General features: G+C 34.5%; 3 protein-coding genes across 4 annotated transcripts; 2 read left to right on the forward strand and 1 right to left on the reverse strand.

Annotated features, from left to right (window-relative positions):
* The first annotated feature begins 302 nt into the window (after positions 1-302).
* On the forward strand, positions 303-9,213 carry LOC148308850 (EARP and GARP complex-interacting protein 1). The gene is made up of 7 exons (XM_088260986.1): positions 303-414; positions 2,188-2,322; positions 3,936-4,166; positions 4,570-4,758; positions 5,840-6,066; positions 6,523-6,774; positions 7,942-9,213. The coding sequence occupies exons 1-7, from the start codon at positions 373-375 to the stop codon at positions 8,102-8,104; spliced, it is 1,239 nt and encodes a 412-aa protein (XP_088117112.1). The 5' UTR covers positions 303-372; the 3' UTR covers positions 8,105-9,213.
* Positions 9,214-11,395: 2,182 nt separating this feature from the next.
* l(1)G0004 (RNA-binding protein pno1) lies at positions 11,396-14,661 on the reverse strand. Its single transcript, XM_088260987.1, has 3 exons — positions 14,276-14,661; positions 12,542-12,704; positions 11,396-11,966 (listed from the first exon to the last, which is right to left on the reverse strand). Exons 1-3 carry the CDS (start codon positions 14,521-14,523, stop codon positions 11,622-11,624), a joined length of 756 nt encoding a protein of 251 aa, XP_088117113.1. The 5' UTR covers positions 14,524-14,661; the 3' UTR covers positions 11,396-11,621.
* An 815-nt stretch (positions 14,662-15,476) lies between these two features.
* Positions 15,477-26,663, forward strand: LOC148308852 (extracellular signal-regulated kinase 2-like). Of its 2 annotated transcripts, none has more exons than XM_088260991.1 (8): positions 15,477-15,588; positions 16,659-17,050; positions 18,823-19,029; positions 20,401-20,544; positions 21,875-22,014; positions 22,763-22,955; positions 23,773-23,901; positions 25,513-26,663. In XM_088260991.1, exons 2-8 carry the CDS (start codon positions 16,719-16,721, stop codon positions 26,111-26,113), a joined length of 1,746 nt encoding a protein of 581 aa, XP_088117117.1. In that variant the 5' UTR covers positions 15,477-15,588; positions 16,659-16,718; the 3' UTR covers positions 26,114-26,663. The 2 variants fall into 2 exon arrangements, with proteins under 2 accessions (XP_088117117.1, XP_088117119.1); XM_088260993.1 differs by lacking the exon at positions 15,477-15,588 and adding an exon at positions 15,836-15,976.
* Positions 26,664-26,876: the final 213 nt, after the last annotated feature.

The following is a 26,876-nucleotide window of genomic DNA, read 5'->3' on the forward strand; positions in this document are numbered from 1 at the left end:
CTAAATTGTATTATGAGATCGCCGAAAAAAAATTGAAACAGCTAATTTCCAGTTTTGTTTGCTCAATATAAGTCGACGGGTGCAAACAGTTTAAAGTCCATTTGGTATGAAATTTTCCGGTTCTGTATACGCAAGTAGTGAAGATCTTCATAAAAAAATGTTGATTTTATTCTAACTCTCCCGAATAAAAATGCACCTCGAAATATAAAAAGTAGGTACTGAAATATTATTATTAATCTTCATTTTCATCAAATTCATATTTTTTTAGCTTGGCAACATAAATGACCTAACCTACAAATATTGACAGCTGCCAAATTGACAGTTTGTAGTTGACGTCAGTTTTTATGTTTACAATATACAAAACCGAAAAATATGGAAGAAGGAAACTCAACTATTTATGGCTTAGAACACCAGGTTAAATTAAATATATAAACGTTGTTTCTTTATGAACTTTCTGTATCATTTTATTTCTTTCTTTCTTTATTATAATTCATCAAAATTAAAAACTGTACCTTATTTCCAATTGCTAAAAATCTTTTCTTTCAAACAGTTTTGATTTTCAGTGAAACCAATGACATTACTTTATCAACAAAGGAAAATGAACATTTTGAGTGTGTCCAACACTTGTTCACAAAATCTGGATTATCTCCAATTACAGGAGTTGTTTTCATATTATTTTTTGACATCTCATCAAAGATGAAGAAGATGTGTAAAGTGATCACTTAAACCAGCCTATGACGGTCGTCAGCCCCGTATTTATAAATGTTTATAAATGTGTTTATAAATGTATAAAATTTATAAATGTGACCCTGGACTAATACCTGAAGCCGAAGGCTGATCACCTTTCCTTTGTGTATTTAACGATCAAGATAACACTGCTTCTATACGATGCAGTGCCCTATGCACCATTGGGGTGCGGATAAGGGTTAGAAGAAGATGTGCTGAGCTTATTTTCACATATTTTGCATAAATTGCCAATTGTTTTCTATCATCACTACTTGACGAATTTGACATTTGTAGGTAGAAATAAAAAACTTTTACTTAAAAAAATACAAAAATCAATGTTAAATTCATAGCAAAATAATTTTAAATGGTTATTTATAAGTGTTATTAACTTATTAAAAACGTTATACATGCGCGCGCTAAGACACGTCCGTACAGGTCGATACCTAAATCAAATTGCGCAATAGTCGGTATTCCGACGCTCTGCACTTTATACGCATTAATAGAGAGTCCATCTATCGACGGTTCGCACTCTAAGGGTGTCTCGTTCTTCCCTTTTTTATGAAAGAAGATGGTAGTCTAAACATCCCTGGGTTTATGACCTGGCATTTGGCTGATTTAAGTGATTACTTTTACACTTTGCTCACTCCTTTCAAGAACGTCGTATATCGAAAATCGCCCGAATCGACGTCCGAATCCTGGATTATAATCACACACATGAGAAATGCCAGAAAATAACATTTTTATGTTTTCGGACATCACATACTAATAAAAGAGTTTCTGCTCAATAAAAAGGTTCTTTTCATCTCACCAATAGATGTCTCTAGTGAGGTTCTAGTGATTCATAAACAATGTTTCAATGTTGGTTCATATATTGCTCACTCCTTTCAAGAACGTCATAAATCAAAGTAATTAAACAATACATTTTCTTGAAAATGCAAAAACAACATATTGTGCCCTGTAGCGGGTAAATATTATGTTAAAAATATGCCTCTTTTGCTGGGATATAGTACATTTTCTGGGCATTCCGAAAACATGCACAACTGAAAATTGACGATTTTTGATTTATGACGTTCTTGAAAGGAGTGAGCGATATATAGAGCTTCCAAGAATTTGAGTAGTGTGGTTATCAATAATGGATAGAATTGGTGAATGTTACATATGTGTAAAGTGATCATTTAAACCAGCGTATGGCGGTCGTCAGCCCCCTAAAAGCCCAGACTTCTTATTCTTATATTCTTCTTCATCTTTGATGAGCTGTCAAAAAATAATATGAAAATGAATATGATTGAATAATTTTTTGTTCAATATTACCCTGGACTGGTACCTGAAACGGAGGGCTGATCACCTTTCCTTCATGTGTAAACGATCAAGATAACACTGCGTTTATATGACGCAGTGCCCTATGCACCATTGGGGTGCGGATAAGGGTTTTAATATTTTATTATTAATTTTTTGTTACAGGCTAGAGCTTTAGCTCCTCAGATCGCTGAAAATGATGCAGTGAGATTTCTTATAGGAACGCAAAGTCTCAAACCAAACAATAACCAGATTCATGTAGTGGAGTTGGAAGAAGAATCCGGCGCTCTTCACACAAAGGTTAACTTCTTACTTCTACGTTACTATTCATATTATTCCAGTATATTGTCCTAACACACTTGCTACTATACTATGGGGGCGAACAAAAAATCAAGATTAGATTAGGCTAATTTTTTATTTCGTTTTTTAAGCTTAAAAAAAACTATGTTAGCATAAAGCCGCTTCCCCGCAGTGGTAGGTAGAAGGAATAAAACCCCATGCTACTCTATCATTGCAAATATTCGTCCCCTCTTCCACATTAATGCTCCAGCCCAAGAAGACCGAGAAGAAGGCGCAATAATACGGCAACTCCACTTTCCCCCCTTTAGACTCAGCCGATTGACAATGTTTTTCTTTAATATTTTTTTTCTATGTGTCATTATCATTTGCATATCATAATCCATATGTGTATAAGCCCCCTTGAGGTAGTATTGTACGAAAATGGCGCTATGTAAATCATTCAAAATTATTATTATTATTAATGCATCCCTCACACATACCCATGGATTATTTTGACTCCGAACTGACCACTTTCAAGTATTTGACACTCCTGATCTTGCCAAGTTTTTCTCGGTCTTCCTCTGCTTCTATTTCCAACTACATTTGCGGTAATAAATACGAATGAGGAGATGCTTAACCTTTTAACCGCGTCAACTTTGTTCCTGAGAGACGTCCGTACGCGGCGGTATTTCGCCGTTTTTAAAATGATTACTTTTATCATGTATTTAGTTAAGAAACGATTTATTTTCCTAAACAAAAACGTTCAATGGGATTCATTGTGCCTTTTTGGTACTCTATAATACACGTGTGTCACATTATTCTTGAAATATATCGTAATATAAACAAATAACATCGTAACATAAATAAATCAAAGCACGCATCGTGTGTCACTCTTACCCGCTGGCGATGCGTAGCGTCGAGAGTGAGACAGATATAGGGCATGATTATGGCGCGGACTAATTACCGACCGCAAGAAAAATCAGGGATCTGTTCTTTTATTTATCCTTGTGATGTTACAAATCATTAGTCAGATATTTCAACAGATGTCAAAAGCCCAAGGATTGACGTATTATTTTATCCAAAGTTCCACACTATGAAAAAATCCCTCCAAGTTGAACTGAGGTTCGAAACTTGGAGCAAAGTAAAAACACAAACGGTTATGTCAGCCGCGTATGGGGCATGTTTTATTAAAACACATACGGTTATGCGAGCCGCGTGGATCCGGTTAAATGTGTAGTAAGAGGCTAAGTTTGTTTTCAAAGGCAGTCTACAGTTGACATGATGATGAAATGGTTATTCCGTAGTGTTTTTAAGTAGTATTACACAAAGTGAACGATGAATGATAAGGAGAGTGTTCCATATTCTTCTTCGTCTATAATGAAGTGTCAAATAAAAATTATAACTATTTATCCATTAATGCCAAAAAATTTAATAATAATTATCTTCCATCTACGGGTTTGAATATAAACTAAGTTCATATTCTAACCCGTAGATGGAAGCATCTGTAGCTTCTGAAACTAGTCGTTAAAAATAAATATAATACTCAAGTGGTAAAAAAATAGTGCTTTCATTTACTATTTCATCATGTCTTACCGCAAAGTGAATGCCATAGTAATCATTTTTTCAATTTCCAGGTTTACCAGCACGAAGCCGGAGAGCTGTGGTACCTGCGATGCTCCCCCCACGACGCGGCCACCTTCGTGTCGTGCCACAACTCCTACAGTGCCTCCGCCGGGCAGTGCAGCATGGGCACCAGCCTCTACCGACTGCCCACCGTTCAGGTCATCCCCGATGCCACGGAGATGCCCACACCCGCTGGCAAAAAGACTGACAGCTTGGAGCTGGTGAAGGCCTATGATATAGAGGTATTACAAAATAAAACTCAACAGGTGTTTTTATTCTTTTTTAACCCTTATAGTTCGCCTCCATAGTGTAGTGGTTGGCGCGCTAGGCTACTACGATGGAGGTCCCGGGTTCGATTCCCAAGAGGGTCAAAATAAATATGAGTGATTTTTCAGTCTAATATTTATTTAATATGACCCTGGACTGGTACCTGAAGCGGAAGGCTGATCACCTTTCTTTCGTGTATTTAACGATCGAGATAATACTGCTTCTATACGATGCAGTGCCTTATGCACCATTTGGGTGCGGATAAGGGTTTGAAGAAGAATATTCACCCTGAGTGAGTTAAATATTCACCACGAGTGAGGGATATTCACCACGAGTGAGGTGTCAATATAATATTGTGAATTCATGTTATTTTTTCAGAAATACGGACAAGAAGTAAAGTGTTGCGAGTTTCACTCTACGGATGCAAACAGACTCTGCGTCGTGGTGGACAATAGTATCCTCGTACTGGACATAGAAGGGCAAGAAATCAGGCAAATACAACTGGAAGGCAAAGGGCATCTCAAGTTCAACGGGGGGAAATGGAACCCTTATCAAAACGGATATCAGGTAAGATTATGTTCTCGATTATGTCAAATTTACCCCTACGTCTACCAGGAATTTTCGGGTAACTATTCTAAAAACCATCCGCCTCCGTAGTGTAATGGTCAGCACGCTCGGCTACCGTTCTGTAGGTCCCGGGTTCGATTCCCAGGGGGTTTCAAATAAATATTGGTGATTTTTTCACTCTAATATTTATTCAATATTTTCTGAAGCGTAGGGCTGATCACCTTTTCTTCATGTGTTAACGATCCAGATAACACTGTGTTTATATGATGCAGTGCCCTATGCACCATTGGGGTGAGGATAAGAGTTTGAAGAATGAATGTTAAAAACACCGGGATTTCAACATAAAATCTGTGATACCGGTAGAGGGTAACCAATTAACGATGAGTCGCAAAATTGTTAAATGTACATATAAGGGTTTCAAAATGTATCATGAGATGCCTGAATGTATGAAGAATACGTCTGAAAGAATTTAAAAATAAATGTTTTGTTTACCGTAAAGAGATGTAAATATATATATAATAATAATAATAATAATAACTCTTTATTGCAGCTTGACTAAGTGGTGGGTGCAATATTTAGTCAGCCATATATGTTTTACAACATTTTTTATACAATGAAATTAAAAATAATAAACAAATAAGAATAAAAGTAATGAAAAGAAACGGTGAAAGAAAAAAAAAAGAAAATTTTGGAGAGATGTAGATGCACATTAGCTCGCTGGCAAACGCAGCACTGTGCTCCAGTGCTGCCACATGTATATATATATATATATATGTATATATATATATATATATATATATATATATATATATATATATATATATATATATATATATATATATATATATATATATATATATATATATATATATATATATATATATATATATATATATATATATATATATATATATATATATATATATATATATATATATATATATATATATATATATATATATATATATATATATATATATATATATATATATATATATATATATATATATATATATATATATATATATATATATATATATATATATTTTAATCATATCGCTTGTGTCTTTGCTTTTTTCAGTTTGTAGCTCTGCAGGACACACACCTGAAGTCGTACGACACCCGCAGTACTTCGACCAAACCCTGCTGGTCAATAGAGCTGGCGCACTCCCAGCATCTTCGCGACCTGGACTTCAATCCCAACAGGCAGTTCCACCTCGCCACCGTGGCTGACGATGGACTCCTCAAGATCTGGGACTACCGGAATACCAAAGAACCAGTGTTCTCAAGAAGCGACCATTCCCACTGGTAATAAAACATTTTTATAGTTCAAATGATTTTTTAAAATATACTAAATATTTTTCAAATGGGGAAAAAACATTCAGGTTTTACCCAAAAAGATCTGTTGCACAGTAAAAAGTTCATTATGTATCTTGATATTTATTTTTATTTGATAAAATTTTTAACTTTAAAAACGACTCCTGAAAAATCAAGTTTTTTTAAATATGACATTGAAAGGAGTGAGCAATATGTTAAAAAAAATCATTTAAAAACTGTGTCTGCAAAATCCCGTTTGGTTGAAATTAGTAATTTTTTTTATAACGCACGAGAGATACTTTTTATAAATCAGTTCAGAAAATATCATTTTTAATTTTATAAAACTTATTTCAATCAGTTTCACCATTCACAGATATTTTTAGAAAGGTATCAAAACCAAGGGACGACCATACTATACAAAATAACACCACTATTAATTTGTCTCAGGGTGTGGGCAGTGCGGTACAACACATTCCACGACCAGCTCCTCCTGACTGGGAGCTCCGACGCGCGAGTCCTGTTGACGTGTGCGGCGAGCATGAGCAGCGAGCTACCCACGAGCGCCGAAGCGATGAACTCCTCGTTCGACGGAGGGGATGAGGAGTCGGAGACGGAAGGGGGCGGCCACAGGAGAAGGTTCAACACCAGCAACACCGACAGTGATGCCACACCAGAACACAATGGAGAACAGAAAGAAAGGTATTACCAACTGTCGACAATGGAATAGAAAATGGATATATTTTGTACATTAAAAGCATTGTTTACTTTATGGTATGGTAATATAACACTCTCCTTATCATTCATAGTTTACTTTTTGTAAAGTGGTATTACACAAAGCATTTGATTATTTGTGTATTTGACTACGCATTTTTATCAATTTTTGTGCAGTATGATCTATAATCCTGAAATTATCCAGAGCATTGGTCTACATGTTTCCGATAGTTACCTAAGACATTATTTTGATGTATTTTAATATATATGCTTTAAATTTTAAGTTTGTAATGTGTATGTTAATTATAAATAAATAAATTGAGTTGGATTGAAAGTAAATGATGAACGATAAGGAGAGTGCTGGGAAATGAACACTCTCATTATTTTTTTTATTTTTAACACATTGGTTGCGGGAAATGCTTAGAAGCGTTTTTTTACATATTGTTGTTAGAGAGCGGGAGATGCTTGAAAGCATTCTATTTGCTTACTTTTGGTAGAGCGCGAAAGACACCTGCAAACATTGTACAGATGGGAATTGGATGTTGCGGTTACTTGTGATTAGTATACCGAGGGTCAGGCGGCAGACTGTCTGAATATAATAAGGGTCGGGGTTGATTGGAAAAAATTAAAATTGTACAATGTTATGATTTCTATATCACTCTTAACATTTTCAATATAAGCTATGGTAGTTCTCAAAAATAATACAAAAATCAATAAACTTTATTGTTTGTTCTATATTAATCAATTGTTTCAACCATTCACTATTATAACTGCTTTACCCAAAACTGTACAGCAACTATTAAATATTTATATATAATAAAATGCAGTTACTCGAAGAAATGCCAGTACAAACTTAAATTGAATAAATATTGGAGTGAAAAAACATAAATATTTATTTTCAGCCCCGTGGGAATCGAACCCAGGGCGGCTGTCCAAACTCAAAACACAGTAAGGGACATTTTTTTGTAGTACGTTTTTTTGCATTTTTGAACTAAGTAGATTCTACTTAGTCTTAAAATGCAAAAAAAAATGTACTACAAAAAAATGTCCCTTACTGTGTTTTAAATTTGGACAGCCGAGGATCCCCAGTATGGTAGCCAAATGTGCTAAACACTAACTGTGGACACAGATCAATCAAGTCTATTTATATTTCAGATTGGCAGATGGAGTCCTTCAGTGCTACGAGCAGCACGAGGATTCGGTTTACTGCGTGGAATGGAGTTCAGCTGATCCCTGGACCTTCGCTTCACTCAGCTACGATGGAAGACTCGTCATCTCTACTGTACCGAAGCAATACAAATACAAAATCCTATTGTAAACAAAACCAGTTTGCCAAGATAAAATCTTAAGATCCAATATCGGGTATTGTATCGGGTTGTTGTCCCGTGGTTAGTGTCTCTTAAGTTAGAGTTTCTCGGTTCGAACCCACTCTACCAAAATTTGAGACGTACTTCTATTAATGTTTTATTATTATAACGCAAATACTTATCTTTTTTTTAAATAAAAAAATAAAAATTATGGAATGTCAGTGAAACCCAAAAGATGGATTTCTAATTTAAATTTCACTTGGTAAATACCTTTACTTTTTTAAACATTTTGTATTTCAATGCATTCCGCATCATTTTCAAACACCGTATGTAATCAAACTCTTATCCGCACCCCAATGATTCATAGGGCACTGCATCATTTAAACTCAGTGTTATCTTGATCGATTAACACAAGAAGGAAAGGTGATCAGCCCTCCGCTTCAGGTACCATTCCAGGGTAATATTGAATAAATATTAGATTGATAAAATCACTTATATTTATTTGACCCCCCCTTGGGAATCGAACCCGGGACCTCCAGAACGGCAGCCGAGCGTGCTGACCATTACACTACGTATGCGTATGTGATGCTAAGTCTAAATTTTAGAGTTGTGTCCTTGGAATATTGGGAGGATGAATCTTTAGGGTAGGAGCTGTTTCGTATTTTTTTTATATGTAAAGAAGTAGCGGTGGTTGCCAAGTGAGATTTAAATTAAATATGGTATTTATCCATTCTTCTTCTCTTTTTTTTGCATGTTTGCTCCCTAGGTAGAGCATATGGCCAACAAGAGATGTCTCCAAGTCACTCTGTCACGCGCCATCTCCTTGGCTTCCTCCCAGGTCAGTCCGGCACGCCGAAGTTCCGCTGAGTATTGTCGGTGAATGGTCGAATTTAGCTATTACATTCTGGCAACATTTATTTACCAGGAAGTGGCTGCTAAATCAATTAACGAAATCAAAGTCGAAAGTTAAAAAGTAGACTCTCAATTGACTGGGATGGATGGTTAAATTATAAGATAAGATGGTTTTATAATTCTTTTCTCCGTCTAATTCCTCATTACTGAGGGTTGTGTGATTTTATAATAAAGACTCACAATGTTTCCATATAATTGTTACATAAAACCCTGTTTTAATTAATTTTCCAAGTACTCAAAAAATGTATATATGTAAAGAGTTGCCAGAGATGCATGTTTTTGCAAATTCCCTATTAAAAAAGACAATTGTTTTAATAAAACAAAACTGTTTTTTTTGTGCCAGGTAAAAAATTCAGAACTTTACTACAAAATAGTGTATAAAATTGTGTTTCTCAGTCAGATATAATGGAAAAGAAAGAAAAGAGAAAGCGGACGTTTTTGATGTGGGCATACAATATTTTAGCAGCCGTCATGGAGCATGCAGTCTCCCATGAGCAATGTTTATTATTGCGTGTGTTACTTTGAACGGATGGCGCTTACATAGCGGTCAACAAAGCTGTTTTTTTACCTGACAAAAACACGGGTGCATCTAAATTTTCAAAGAAATATGTGAATTACTTGAGATTTTTAAGAAAAAAACATGTACTTTTTTATTAACATTTTGAGTGTGTCCAAATACTTGCTCAAAAAATCTGGATTATCTCCAATTACAGGAGTTATTTTCATATTATTTTTTTACATCTCATCAAAGATGAAGAAGAATATGGAAGTCTGGGCATTTACGGGGCTGACGACCGTCATAGGCTGGTTTAAGTGATCACTTTACACTTGTGTAACATATATATATATACATATATATCCAGGATTCGGATCTCACATACTAATATAAGAGTTTCTGCTTAGTAAAAATCTTCTTTACATCTCACCAATAGATGTCTCTAGTGAAGTTCTAGTGATTCAAGAACAAGGTTTCTAAATTGGTTCATATATATAGAACTTCCAAGAATTTGAGTAGTGTGGTTGTCAATAATGGGTAGAATTGGTGAATGTTACACATACTTTTTTATTTATATAGATAAGATTTATGCATTTAGGACTTGAGTTAAAATGAGGAAACAAACCAATTTCTTGTGTAATGTAAAAATATGAATAAACGTATATAAAGATATTCTAAGCAATAAAACAAATATGTTTGTTGTTATCATATTATATTTAACAAAATAAATACATCGTAAATATGTATCCGCGCATAACTTCCATCTTTTTTATTCTTAATCATCATCCTTTTATATAATATATCGCTCACTCCTTTCAAGAACGTCATAAATCAAAAATCGTAAATTTTCAGTTGTGCATGTTTTCGGAATGCCCAGAAAATGTACTATATTCCAGCAAAAGAGGCATATTTTTAACTTAATATTTACCCGCTACAGGGCAGAAATTGTTGTTTTTGCATTTTGAAGAAAAGGTATTATTCAATTATGTTTTTAAATATACTAAATATGTCTCAAATGGAGAAAAAACCTTCAGGTTTTACCTAAAAAGATCTGTTGCACAGTAATAAGGTCAATAAGTGGCTTGATATTTATTTTTAATACATTGTACATATTATATTAATAAACTTTAAAAACGTTCTCCTGTAAAATCAAGATTTTTGATTTATGACGTTCTTGAAAGGAGTGAGCGATATATATATATATATATATATATATATATATATATATATATATATATATATATATATATATATATATATATATATATATATATATGTGTGTGTAGGGCTTAATACTCATGTGGTAAAAAACAAGTGTTTTATTTCAATTCAATAATTTCTTACCACAAAGTTAATGTGGAAACAATAAACAATATTTATACAGGCGGACCTCATCTTTTGCACATTCAACATAGGCACAATTCGCTATTTCGCACATAGATTTTTTTTCTTCCCAATAATGCCAGAATTTCCATGCAGTAGTTTCCCTTTCATACTTTGAAATGCATATGAACCAGGTCTGTACTGTGAAAAATGTTAATGAGATGACCGTATTATGGAAGAATGTGGTCACAATGGAGAGCGCATATCTCAAGTGCGTAGGGCGATCCATAATAGTACTTTATTTTACAGAACTCTCAGAAGAATAGAAAAAAATAGTAAAATACAACTAACTCTTGACAAACTTTATTAAAAAAATATTTTTTTTATTCAATATGTACTCGGCTGTCCAAATTTAAAACACAGTAAGGGACATTTTTTTGTAGTAGGTTTTTTTTTGCATTTATGGACTAAGTAGACTCTACTTAGTCCAAAAATGCAAAAAAACCTATGTACTACAAAAAAAATGTCCCTTACTGTGTTTTAAATTTGGACAGCCGTATTGAGTTAGTAATTTTTGATAAATATAAATTTTAAGTACTATTTTTGGTGTTTTTTAATATATATTTTTTACATCCCTCTACTTTGGAACATTTAAGTTTCACACACATTTTCAGGAACCAATCATGTGCGAAAATTGAGATCCGTCTGTACAAGACTTTCAATTTATCCGCCAAACACACTGTATAAACATTGTCTACTAGAGCAAATATCCATTTGGGTAAGTGCCATTTATCTATTTATATTCTCTGCGACACCCTGCTGGCGACGTTCCTCAGCTGGCCGTAGACCTTGGAGGGCGGGGAGCCAAGGATCAGGTTGCAGACGGCCCTCCGCGCCAGCTGGATGTTCTGGTAGCTGCCCAGGATGTGCACCTTGGAGTCGGCCAGGATGATCCTCGTCTTGGTGACGTTCTCGATGGTGAACTTGGTGCGCCCGCCCTTGCCCGCGAGCCGGCCGATGGCGCGGCTGAGATGGTCGCCCCGGAGAGTCTTGACATCTTTGATTTCGAAGCTCTCTACGAATAAGTCGTCGAGCCGTAACAACGCCAACGCGTCTTCTACCTCGAAGCCGTAGATAAACGCCTGCGAAATTAAACAGAGGTGCTATAATTTATTTTCTTATATATTTATATTAAATATTAGTAATTTTTTGTTATATTGAGCATTCACAGGGCTTACGACCGTCATAAGCTTGGTTATCAGTGATCAGTTTACTTTTGGTTCGGAACTCACTATACAAATGGAAAGAGTCTCTGTTTGATATGAGCTTTCCTCATTCCATCATAGATGGCTGTTGTGAACTCGCACATATTGTGTTACGAGTTTAATCAATATATCTAGAAGTTGAAATTTTAAATTTTAATTTTAAATTTTATATTTAAAAAATAAAATTAAAATTTCCATCTCAAAATAGATGGAGAATATGTAGGTTTGGGCATACAACATTTCATAGAATGGTTTAAATGATTTCTTTATACTCATAAGATTTTACTTATAAGACTTTCTATGCAAAACTCATGGTTGAAAACATTAGTTTTTTTTTAGCATAAACCTTCATAAAATGAATGTAAGATAAGATAAATCCAGAATTTGTGAATGAAAATTTGGACACGCTCAAAATATTGTGTTGGCAAGGTAGCGTTACCAAGAGTACCAACCTTTACAAAGTCAGCAGCCTTCTGCAGGTTGGCAATGTCCGTCGTCTCGGGCCCAATTTTGATCTCCACATTCCTGGTCTTTAAGTTGAAACGCACCCTCAACATGAGGTGCTCCACGATAGGGCTGAATATCTGTGCCCATTTTTCCTTCAGTGGTGTATACCTACAAAGACCAAAACTGTAAAACCGGTAAACGCATAAAAGCGTCTTTAACATACTGTTGGTAACGAGCGGGAGACGCTTGCAAGCATTCGATTTGCTTAATTTAGGTAGAGTGCGAGAGACGCCCGCAAACATTGTACAGATGGGAATTGGGTGTTGCGGCTACTTGTGATTAGTATACTGAGGGTCGGGCGGCAGACTGCCAGAGTATAATAAGGGTCCATTTCCATACTGTTGGTAGAGAGCGGGAGACGCTTGCAAGCATTCGATTTGCTTAATTTTTGGTAGAGTGCGAGAGACGCCCGCAAACATTGTACAGATGGGAATTGGGTATTGCGGTTACTTGTGATCAGTATACTGAGGGTCGGGCGGCAGACTGCCAGAGTATAATAAGGGTCCATTTCCATACTGTTGGTAGAGAGCGGGAGACGCTTATAAGCTTTCTATTTGCTTACTTTTGAAGAAACATTGTACAGATGGGAATTGGGTGTTGCGGTTACTTGTGAAAAGTATACTGAGGGTCGGGCGGCAGACTGTCTGAATATAATTAGGGTTGGGGTTGATGAACAAAACTGTTTGACAACAATGTGTTAGTTTTAAACCGCTTTGGGAGTTGCATTAGAAGTAGGATGAAAATAGACTGAATGCAGTCAAAATGCGTTCTCTTAGTGCGGCAAGACCATGTATGGTAAATGTTGCATGGTGATATAAGGAAAGAATGCAAGGCCGAGATAAGCACTATCCAGCAAATTAAGAATGGTGTGCTGAGATGGTTTGGACGTGTGGAACAAATGAGTGAGGTAAGAATGGTAAAACAAATTTATTAAGCAGAGCAGAGGAAGACCGAGGAAAACTTGTACGTCAAATACTTGAAATCGGTCAGATGCGGAGTCGAAATAATCGTCAGGTATGCATGATAAGATGCATGAACGAGGGAGAGGCGACGAATGTTTGCAGACAGAGTGGTGTGGCATTCTAGTCTCTCTGCCTACCCCTGCAGGAAGTGCTGTGATGGTTAGTTCGTTAGAGAGCTGCATTATTTATTTATCTCACTTAAAACAAATGGTATACATATATCAATAAAACAAAGACAAAATATATTATTTAATTGTTTTCTATTTGAAGGGTTTGAATTTTTAACCTGTAATATAAAATACTAGGCAGTCGAAATGAAATGAACTCTCTTGCAAAGAGATTTAAACACGAATATGAGACACGTCACTTTTGCAGGTAACAAGACAGTGTCCGGATAAAAACAATAAATAAAAATGTCTTTTTTTAAAACATTTTTTTGACATCTCAATATAGATGAAGAAGAATATGAAAGTCTGGGCATTTACAGGGCTTACGACCGTTATAGGCTGGTTTCTGGATTATCTCCGATTAGGAGTTATTTTTTTACATTAATTTTTGACAACGAATTTTTTGGTTTACGACCGTCGTAGGCTGGTACAACCAGATGTTATAAGAAAACCAGAAAAATAATGAAAAAAATAACTCCTAATTGGAGATAATCCAGATTCGTGAACAGGTATTTGGACACACTCAAAATGTTGTGAATAAAAATGTCACCTGTGTGCTGGCACGGCGATTTTTCTCATGTCTTTAGACGATTCGCTCTCCCCGTCGCCCGTGGACTTTTTGGCCATTTTCGCTTTCCGGCGCGACAGCTTTGGTTTCCCTTCGATTCCGTTGTGTTCCTCGACGGCCATGGCTTCTCCGGATTCCGAAACTGCCCTCCGTTTACCTTTGGCTAACCTCACCGGATTTTTGGCAGGCAGAAAATCGTCGACATTGATATTCACCGTATCCGTTTCCATTTTGTAAATATAATATTAACTTTTTTAAACGTTATTATTCTGCCTTCACGCGAAATAGTATATCAATTACTTCGATAAATGCATTTGAGTTCACGTGACAAACAATCTGACATAACAAAACCATGTGCCAAAATAAAAGGAAATATCAAGTATTGCCATGTACAAAGAATTTTTTTAGTGTTGCTATTAAGAAAACATTAGGTAGATCAGAATTTTTTTAATTTGCAAATTGGGCAACGTCGCAACAGCTGTTTTTGTATTATATATACCCACCTTTTAGATTTTCGAGTGTTTTTGCCTAGAATTTTCACTCATGAATTACATGAAATTATAGCAACCTTAAACATAAAGAGTAAATCCACTCACTAGTAGGCATAGGCTATGAAACTTAAAAAGTTGAAGCCTGCGTAGGGTCATAATAAGCGGTGTTGCATAAGCCGTAGCCAGATTTCAGTGTCACTTGGACGTTAGGTAATTCAAAAAACAATACCTGTTTAAACAAAAATAATTGTACCAATACTGTCAGAATATCAGATTGTATAAATAATAAATTTTACATTTAAATATAGTTAGGCAGTTGTAATTTTATATCAATTGTTTTTCCCTGTGTCTAACTTTACAATACCTATAACTGTAAATAAATTCATGTATTCATAATAAAGTAAAAAAAGTTAAAGTTAATGCCCTCCGAATAAACCAAGTTGAGCGTCAGAATATTTTCCGTTAGAAAATAAAAACAATTTTGAGTTTTTGCCGTAACAAACTTTTGCAAACTTATTGGAAGAACGGTAAAAAAAGGCATAAAAAATTACATTTTTCTAAGATGATGCCCATTCGCATACAACGTTGCCAATCTTATTTTATATTATAACACGGCAAATTAATTTTCAAACAAGGAGGCAGTGGTTGCCATGGTAACCAGGGAAACATGGTAATCATTCTGTAAACAAACATTTTTATTCCACGAAATAGTTTTGAAATATTTTCCATAACAATATTATATTTTTATATCAATCTGCCATATGGCTTTTTCCTTATGATGGATGAAAATTCGATTCACAGACGGTAAGAAAACAAATTATAATAAATGAATCATAGAAGACTGAATTGTTTTAGACTTGCTTTTTTCAATTTGTATGTACTTCTATCTCATTAGAATTTTTATTGTTTCCATGATATGAGGCCAAATGACAATTTAATAGATCAATCAAAATTGCCTAGTTACCAATATGTAAAATAGTACACAAGCCATATATATTATTATAAAAATTACATAATAGTTTAAGATTTTAGACTAGCATTATATTTTAACTTGATAGTTTTGCATTGTTGAGAAAAATATTTATACATAAACACGCATCAAGGTAAACGTCATGTGTTAGAGCTGTGATGACAAAACATGCTTATCATATGTTTTAAATGTAAACCTTTAAATTTACTAATTACAATGATGGTATGTAGTGGTATTTTTCACATTTATGTAAATATCTATTTAATACAAGTTTTTTAAGCACAATTTATTTTATAAAAAGAGAAAAGTATTTTATTTATTAATATATAAAGAATTACAACATAGAGACATATAAAATATTATCAAAGTAGTTTAACATCATTTTAAACAGATCATACATTTGTTGGACAAAAAACAAGCGATTTGCAATTTTTTTCATGTATTGTATTTATAAACAGAAATTGTTCAAAACAATACATGCACGCCGTTTGTTTTTTTTTTTATATATATAATGGCGTTGCATATAAAATATATTGCTTTTGCCAATGTCAAGTTAATTAAATAATATTACTTAATTTTGAAATATGATAGACTTATTATTATATTATTTATTTATTTTTATTGTTTTTTTTTTTTGCCCCGTAAATGCCCAGACTTCCATGAAATGAATATGGATTATCTCTAATTACAGGGGTTACTTCCATGAATATGAATGTAACTCCTGTAATTGGAGATAAACCATATTTTGTGAACAAATATTTGGACTCACTCAAAATGTTCTAGACTTATTATTAAACTATAAATTAATTCCATTCAATTAAAAAAAATAACTAAAAGTTTGTAGATAGTTAAGTTCCTTCTCGCCAGGATGAGATAGATATAATAGTTAAAATGTATTTTCCAGGTGTGTTTGAACACAGTACTCCAAATTTAACGCATAAAAAAATATTAAAAAAACTACAAAATGGCAAATACGTCCGACGTGACTCCCCTCAAAGATGGCACCTACCACAAAGACAAGAGTAATCAAAACAACTCGAAGCAGGCGCAGGATAAAATGTCTGAAATTGACGAACACATTGCGAAGAGGTTTGATATAAAAAAGCGGCTGGGAAAAGGCGCATACGGAATAGTCTGGAAGGCGGTTGACAAAAAGACCAAAGAGGTTGTTGCGATCAAAAAAATATTTGACGCGTTTAGAAACCAAACCGACGCTCAGAGAACATTCAGAGAAATTATTTATCTGCAGTCCTTTAGAAATCATCCGAATATCGTTAAACTTCACAGCATTCACAGGTAAGTGAATATTTTATATTAACACATTATTTGCGGAAAAAGTGTCTTTTACATACTGTTGGTTGAGAGTGGGTGAGAAACGCTCACTACTTTCAAGAACGTCATAAATCAAATAACTTGATTTTTCAGGAGAATGTTTTTACTGGGATATGGTAGATTTTCTGGGCATTCCGAAAACATGCGCAACTGTAAATTGACGATTTTTGATTTATGACGTTCTTGAAAGGAGTGAGCGACATATAAGCATTCTATTTGCTTACTTTTGGTAGAGCACGAGAGACGCCAAAAAACATTTTACAGATGGAAATTGGGTTTGTGGTTACTTGTGATTAGTATACGACCAGTGAAAATTTAAAAAATTCATGTTTATATATACGACCCTAATTAGTGTACTAATTAAGATCGAAATTCATGAAAAAACCACCCGATAACAATGTGTTAAAAAGATAAATAAAATGCAAACTTTATTTTAACCACTTTAATCTTTGGTACTATTATTCCAACCGGTTTTGACAATCACCTTGTACTAATGCATCCCCGAAGAAGACGAGATGCCTGTCAATACCGGTTGGAATAATAGTACCATACATAAAGGTGATTGAATTCAAAGTTTGTGTTTTATTTATTTTATAAATTTTATAGAATGTGCCACAAAGTAGCAATTAAAAAAAAAAATCACTATTAAGATATTCTACTGTACTGTGTCAGGTATAAGTATGCTACCTCTAGTACTCTGGTCATTGCTGCTATCCTCCATTTCCTTTCCAATAGTATATATTTATCCTTCTACATTTTATTTCCTAAAGAGTAATTTAAATCTAAGCTCTTTCACATTCATCTTCTGAATCCTATCAAATATTTACCATTCTGCCCATTATTAAACATCCATGTAACCTGAATTTTTGGATGTTGTATATATGCGGTATCTTAACAGCCGCTTTTATATCTCACTTTGAACTGCCATCTATTGAGAAATTTGTGAAGTAAGAATAGCTTTCCTCATCTGACCATAGGTGAATGAATTCTTTCAAATGTATATTCATCTATAAGGAGCCTAAAATATTATTTCAATTGAGACACTTCATATTTAAGTAGTTAATTATTGATATTTTATTTTGATTGAACTAAACAGAATTTATTCACTGAGGACTATTCGGCTGTCCAATTTTAAAACACAGTAAGGGACATTTTTTTGTAGTACGTTTTTTTTGCATTTTTGGACTAAGTAGAATCTACTTAGTCCACAAATGCAAAAAAAAAACATACTACAAAAAAATTGTCCCTTACTGTGTTTTGAGTTTGGACAGCCGTATTGCCCTCATGCCCCATTTAATATACTCGTATCTCGTGGTATCAATTAAGATGAATTAGTTGCCTCAATGTGTCTTTTTATATTATCTGTTCACATATTTATGTGGCATAGTCTGCCTCCGTAGTGTAATGGTCAGCACACTCGGCTACCGTTCTGGAGGTCCCGGGTTCGATTCCCAGGGAGGTCAAATAAATATAAGTGATTTTTTAACTCTAATATTTATTCCATATTACCCTGGACTGGTACCTGAAGCGAAAGGCTGATCACCTTTCTTTCATGTGTTAACGATCAAGATAACACTGCGTTTGTATGATGCAGTGCCCTATGCACCATTGGGGTGTGGATAAGGGTTTATTTATGTAGATCATAATTCCCGTGAATGCCCAAACTTTTACATTACAGTTGTATGTGAAAAAACACTTTCTCGCTGTTTATATGTTTAAAAAATGTTTTTTTTCAGGGCTGCCAACAATAGAGATATTTACCTCGGATTTGAGTACATGAATACGGATCTACATAATGTGATAAAACGGGGAAACATTCTAAAAGACATACACAAAAGATTTATAATGTATCAGATGCTAAAGGCCACAAAATATATACATTCTGGCAATGTCATTCATAGAGACCAAAAGCCGAGCAATGTCCTCATCGATAATGCGTGCCGGTAAGGGAAAACAAATTATAAAAAGAGTATGTTCACCCCCAAAGTGTAGTAATACGATTGATACAGAGTATATGATAAAACAAGAACTATATAGTTTTTCCCACTTTTATTTCATTTGAACAGTGACCGGGTTCCATTGTTACCGACATAATTTAACTGGTAGAAATGTCAGTACAATACTTAAATCGGATACAGAGTATATTAGCCCAGAAATAAGCTATCAGTACTTTGATTGGGAAAGGGATATTACATATTAGGAAACACACATTACAAAATATACTTGGAAATTGGGATTTGGAAATTGTAATAACTACATTTATGATCTCTAAAATAATAATTATGTTATAATAAGTAAATATAAAAAATAAATAAAATAATAAACATTTTTTCTGGATTTTTACAATAAATATACTTTAATTTTAATAAAATGATATTTTTACTATACTAGTCATATTACTACCATTGTTTATTTTTTAAATATGATAATCTATGTGAAATGTAGTTGAAAATAGAAGCAAAAGAAGACGAAGGAAAACTTGGTATGATTAAGTATGTCAAATACTTGAAAGTGGTCAGGACAGGAGTCGGAATAATAACTGGATGTGTATGTTGAGATGTATGAATGTAGAAGAGGCAAATAATGTTTGCAAAGACAGAGTGGTTTCGCGTTTTATTATTTCTGCCTATCCCCGCAGAAAGCGGCGTGATGATTACTTGGATAGAAAATCTAATATTTTCATGTCGATTTTTAGTAAATTTTATGTACCTACCCATAGTTATTTTTGTTATTTATTTATTAGACATTCATTTGAAAATGCCATAACTAGGCGAAACAATTGTCACAATATTATTTTTTTATGTGTTTTTGTTAATAAAATACAACTTAGTAGACTCAAAAAATCTGTGTTTGATTTAAAATTAATACTTAAAGTTATTTTTGTTCACAAAATGAATATCAATATGCAAAATGGATATCAATTTTTCATTATTAAAATGCAACTTCGTTTCAAAATCAATATAAATATTTTATTTTAACTTAATTATAATGTCTATCAGTTTCGAAGATAACCGCTACTCTATCAACACAGATTAATCAGTCTTGATAAAGAAGCGGTTAGATTCGAAACCAGTAGACATTATAACTAAGTTATAATAAAATATTTATAGTGATTTTAAAGTTACATTTTAATTATAAAATGGAAAATCACAAAGTTAGTGCTTAAAATATAAATTATATCAATTTTTCAACTTGATTTTCCATTAAAGGTAGGATTGAAGACTATATCTAAATCTTTGTATTTATTTTATTTTTACTTAAACTTATTTTTTTATTTTATTTTATTTATACTTATTTTTGGCATTTGTCTCTAGGGTGAAGATTGCTGACTTTGGGCTAGCTCGATCGGTATCGTCATGCAGCGGAGGGGCTGGAGAGGGGGGCGCCGATCCGTGCCTGACAGACTACGTGGCCACACGCTGGTATCGTGCCCCCGAGATACTCATAGCCAGTCGAAAGTATGCATATTACTGACAATATGACTCCCTTATTATTACGCCTCAGTAGTGTAATGGTCAGCACGCTCGGCTACCGTACTGGTGGTCCCGGGATCCATTCCCAGGGGGGTCAAATAAATAAAAGTGATTTTTTACTATAACATTTATTTAATATTACCCTGGGGTGGTGTCTGAAGTGGAGGGTTGATCACCCTTCCTTCATGTTTTAACAATCAAGATAACACTGTGTTTGTATGATGCAGTGCCCTATGCACCATTGGGTGCGGATGAGGGTTTGGAGATGAAGATTATTACTGGCATAATATTATGGCTCCACAATATACACTAGTGGACAGGAGAATGGAAAGTTTAGAAGCTGTTTCGGACCGCTCAAAATAGGGACACTCAAAGAAAAAGATTATTATTTTATACGCAAATTCTTGTACGCAAACACTGAATTTAACGGAATGTTTGTTACTCAACAACTGGATGATGACATATAAAATGATAATTTAGATCAGCTAATGACAGATCGTATTCTCTACAAATTATATGACCAGTATTTCACCAACTGCACTGGTTACGCTTTCCCGAAAGGGTTGAGTATAAACTCTGTCTACTCATGTATAAATCAATACTTAATATGGCTCCAGAGTATCTACATCCAGACTAATTGGTTGATATCTCACGGCTACAGCAACTGCTATGGGCAATATGATCTTACTAGCTCGCAACCAGCGCATTAAATTTACGAGCATGCCTTTGCTGTTGCGGGACCGATGGCGTAGAATGCTCTTCCACCAGTACTTTAAAATAGTGAGAGTGAGATGATCTTTAGAAAAAATACTAAAAAAACCTTTGTTTACTAAATCATTTCCACTATCTTCTTTTCCCCAATTCATTTACAGTGTTTAGTGAATTAGTGCTAGGTAGAAAATGATTAATTTCTTAAATATTTTTCGCAGATACTTTGTGGCACATTTTATAAACTTTATAAAATAAAAGAACTTTGTTTTTAACCACTTTTTATTTTATTGTTACGCTACTTCTCCAACCGGTTTCGACAAGAACCTTGTCATCATCAGGGTTTATGTACTAATTGTAAAACATAATACTCATAGTTAGATTAGTGGGAAGGATTAAACCCGCCCACTAATCTAACTATGAGTATTTCAATGTTTTACAATTAGTACATAAACCCTGATGACAACAAGGTTCTTGTCGAAACCGGTTGGAGAAGAAGTGAACCAATAAAAAAAGTGGTTAAAAACAAAGCTGTTTTATTTTATAAAGTTTTGAAAATGATTACATTAGAAATTAAGGAGTGCTAAGGGCTAACTGGTTGTTTCAGCTACACCAAGGGAATCGACATGTGGAGTTTAGGCTGCATTCTGGGGGAGATGTTGGTCGGGGAACCCCTCTTTCCGGGATCTTCCACAGTCAATCAGGTGGAAAGGATCATGGCTTGTATCCCACCACCCACTGAAGAAGGTTTATATCATTTTTCATTTAAGAGAGAGAGTGTGTGCGGTAAAACATTGTATGATAGATTAGATTCATATCATTGATAGGCTAAAACCGCACCGCGAGTTGCTTACATTAAAACTCATGATATTGGTGTAACCTAGTATTTAATGTGTGGAGTGAATCTTAAGGTGGAGACTGACCGGAGCATTTCGTCGTCACGTAACATGTTACGATGCGAGCATTCAAGCTATCAGTACAGCGAGCCGAGTGCTCCATCCATAGTTTTGGATGCTCGGTGATGCTCGCCGCGAGCAATGTTACGACGAAATTCTCCGGTTAGTCTTCACCTATAGAGTTGGCAAAAGAAGAATAAAAGAAGACTGAATGCGATCTCTCAGTGCGGCAAAACCACGTATGATATATATCCGAATGATAAAACCAGGAAAGAATGCAATGCTGGGATAAGCGATAAACTGGGGTCAACACACCTATTTTATTTTTATCAATAATGCTTATCTCAACCTTGCATTCTTTTCTTATATCACCATTCTATCATACAAAAAATTTCCGCACTGAGAGAACGAATTTCGACTGCAATCAATCTACTTTCAACCTTCTTTTGATCTCTTTATAATTATTCAATCTGAGAATAGACATGTGGAAATTCTAAATCAGACTTGTCAGTATCCAACCAGAAACCATCTGGAATATGCAACATTATCTGATTATCTCTCATCACATCATAATCTTATGACAAGTTTTGTTTTGACAGATTTCCTTGCGGTCTGTACCGGGTACGGTTCATCACTGGTCCGGACGACAGTGTCCCGCCGGACTCCGCTGAAGGACGTTCTCCTGAGGAGCGGGTGTCGCGAGGCAGCAGACTTGGCTTGCCGACTCCTCGTCTTCAATCCTGGAAAGAGACCCACGGCGCAGCAGGCGTTGCAACATGCTTATGTAGCCAGGTACGAATGGGGAAAAGATATTTTTAAAATACTGATGTGGCGAAAATGAGTGTGTTAAATATTAACACACTAAGGACGGGAAAGGTATTACTACGCTTTGGGTCGATTGATGCTTAAGGACGTGAAGGGCATTTTTACCTTCTGCGCCGGCCTCATTTCAAAGGCAAAAGAGAAGGAATTATCCAATGTTTTTATATGAATATTATTTACCAATCTATTTCTTACGGTCTTAACTATATGTACATAATTATCAAATCCCGCCGCTAGCGGCCCGCAGGCGTAAAAAACACCCGTCTGAAGTGTGTTAAAATTTAACATTGATTTTCAGGGTCTACTTGGTAGTTAGGCAAAATACTTACAAAAAAACATGACAATTGTTTCGCCTTGTTATGGCATTATCAAACTAATATTATTGTCTTTAAAAAATAAAACATACAACCTAGTAGACCCTAAAAATCAGTGATTGATTTTAATACTCAAAATATTAATTATGAAGTTTTTAACTTTTCGCCTCCGTAGTGTAATGGTCAGCATGCTAGGCTACCACGCTACCACGGTTCGATTCCCAAGAGGGTCAAAATTAATATTAGTGATTTTTTAGTCTAGTATTTATTTATATCACCCTGGACTGGTACCTGAAGCGCAAGGCTGATCACCTTTCCTTTGTGTATTTAACAATCATGATTACACTGCTTCTATATGATGCAGTGCCCTATGCACCATTGGGTGCGGATAAGGGTTATGAGAAGATAAGAATAAATTTAATGCCAAATCAATAAAATTGTGTGTTTAATATATGCTTCATTTATTTTGTAAGGTTTCACCAAGAAAAGAATGAGCCGATATTGTCCCACGATGTGATTCCTCCTCTATGTGACGACCGGCGCCTCTCCGTGGATGAATACAGGAACCGACTCTACGGACTCATGAAGAGAGGGTCTTCAAGGTAACGACAAGGGACCATATTGATGTCTTGTTTGATAATTTTTCTTCCCTCAGGAGTGTTCTTATAAAGGGCACTATTCTCATATTTAAAAACCTATAATCCGTTTAGCTGTTTTAAAATTTATTTTACATCTTTAAATTTTATTAAATTCTCTTGAATAGTATACTAACTATAACCAAAAAACATTTAGGTGTATAAGTCTCAAGAAACATAGAGGAACATTGGAATTTTTTAAAGTTACTTCTTCAGAAAGCAGTTACACAATGTACATCCACAATTTTGATGATATTGAAATACTTTTTTTATTTTATTGTAATGTTTTTTAGTATTTTAATGTTTTAGAATTTAATAAACCCTGATGATGACAAGGTTCTTGTCGAAACCGGTTGGTTAAAGTGTACTAATAATAAAAATAAAGATAAAAACGTAAAGGTTAAAACAAAGTTGTTTAATTTTATAAAGTTTATAAAATGTGCCACAAAGTATCTGCGAAAAACATTCAAGAAATACTTTTTTATTTTTTCAAAATGCTAAATTAATTTTCCTTGACTGAAATGAAGGTATTTTATATCTTCTAATAAAGGACATTTTTGTGAGCTACTAAATCCGTAATACAGCAGCTGTTGTGTTTTCACAACACTCCTGGAGGGAATCGCAAGAAGCACGGAGGCGAGTGGCAATGATTATATCTGATTTTCTAAAAATGTTACCATTTATGGTACCGTAGAACGGGGCTACTTGAACTTTGATGTGTTACTTGAGCCCAGTACAATTTTTTTTATTTAAATCTGTATTTGGTCTACAATAATGAACGTATCGACATGATTCATTGTTTCCCTGATAGGTGATACTTATTGTCACGATACTTTGATCGATACCACGATCTAAATCTTTTTTTGTACTGGGCTCAAGTAACTCATCAAAGTTCAAGTAGCCCCGTTCTACGGCAACATTATTAGAATTATAAACATATGCTTTAATCATACAATATATTTCACGCGGTATTTCCGTTTTATATGAAGACTTAATTTTCAAACTTTGTTTGATATAGATTATAAATAGTTATTTATTTAATACATGACCTTTTTTTGTCTTGTAGTACAATACACAACAAAATATTTGATTGGTTGTTGGACTTAAATTTTATTCCAAGCATTGTTTTTTTGTTTATCACTAACAGTTAATAGTAATATATAACTTTAAACATTTTAAGGGAAATTTATTTGATATTTTCTGAATGCAAAATAACTAAAAGGTAGTCTCAACATTATTAATATTTAAAGCATTTACTTTGTGGTTAGTCATTTTTTCTTTTATATTTTTTTACAAAAATGTTAAAAGTTTATAACCACTCACTGAGATTTTTATATCTACCGGTTTCGAGACGTACCTGTCTCTTCGTCAGGACAATCACTACCACAGCATGCAAACAATACTACCCGTCACTACCGTAGCACTATTTACACAGCATTTAAAAATCTAGTTATTTATATAGCAATATTACTAATATTTTTGTAAAAATAATATAAAAGTAACCAAAAGGAGTTTTAGATGTCATATTTTCACTTATTGACATCACGCAGACATTGACGCAATGTGATCATTTTACAGGAACACTGATACCAGCAGCGATTCAGCCTCCACTATGGAACGCAAGCAAGTCATGTCTAGTCAGAGTATCAGAATGATGAGACCGCAGCCGGCCAACGCTCCCATCCCCGTAAGGCAGTCGAAAACGGCCACCGATAATGCTAGGCCCGTTATATCAAACCTCCTGGCACACTACTCTCAGAAGCCATACAATGTACAATCGGAACCAAAAATGATGTACTCAAATGTCGAAAAACCGCAAACTAAAAACGAGCCCAAGAAATTAGAAAAAGCGAGGTATAGTGAATTCACAAAGGTCAAAGACGATCGCCGCAATCCCCTGCGTAAGAATTCTTCGATGGACGAATATATTTCGTACAGCCGAAAGGAATACAACCAAGATATTGCAAAGACCAAGTGTAAAGGCGATTTCGTCCGTTCCATGTCCGATGAAAGCTACGCAAAGAGCCGTCTGAAGCCGGTCTCGAGGAAGTCCAACTCCAGTAATAACCTTTACTCTTCTGGGGAAATAATGGACCGGTCCACTTTGAACAAGTTCAGTCAAAAACACGGGATTATCACGGCGAGCGCTCTCCTGGAGCTGAGGTCAAGTATCCGGTAGTCGCCGGAATCAAACTGTGATAGCTTCACTTGCGTCTAGCGCTCAGAATAATATAATTTCTTAGGTGTTTTCAATACTTTATTATTATTATTGTCCTTTTTTATACATACTTGTAATATAAATGTAATTTTTTTAAATTTGTACACTTTTATACGAGCAAATTTTTCTAGTCTGAACTTTATAAGGATGTAGTGTTTAAGAATGTTTATACGAATTCTTGTCGTCGAAGAATGTTCATATGTTTCCCTTTTGCGTCACTAAAATTAATTTATATGACAAAAGTACATATCACAGTCGTACAGGAGAAAGTGACAAAGTGCATTGTTTTACAAAAACGTGATCATTGACTATTTGATATCTTACCAGCTTAATATTGCCCTGAAAAAATCCCAAAGGATTTTAAACTTGGAAGTATAATATATTGACTTCTTAAAAATGACTAACTGCATTGACGTTTATTTTCTTGACAAGCAAAAGTGACTTTAATGGCCCTCCTGAACATTTTACGTTTTGGTACTTGGTCACTTTCTCCTGTACGACTACGATATGTGAGTAAATTTTTTAACTATTGTTTTTTTTAAAATTAATTTCTGAATCTTAAATGTTATCTTCAATCTTTTGGAATGAGTTTTTCTCAACCCTTGACTAAATTTGAGTCCATTTTAGCATGTTACATATACATACTCAATCTGGATAATTTTAAATATAGTATACAAATCCCTAAGTATAGTTTTGCATAAAATAAACTTCCCGCGACACAAAT

Source organism: Brachycentrus maculatus, unplaced genomic scaffold (genome assembly GCF_059751285.1).
Source record: "Brachycentrus maculatus isolate JH-2025_06_01 unplaced genomic scaffold, ASM5975128v1 h1tg000145l, whole genome shotgun sequence".
NCBI lineage: Eukaryota > Metazoa > Arthropoda > Insecta > Trichoptera > Brachycentridae > Brachycentrus > Brachycentrus maculatus.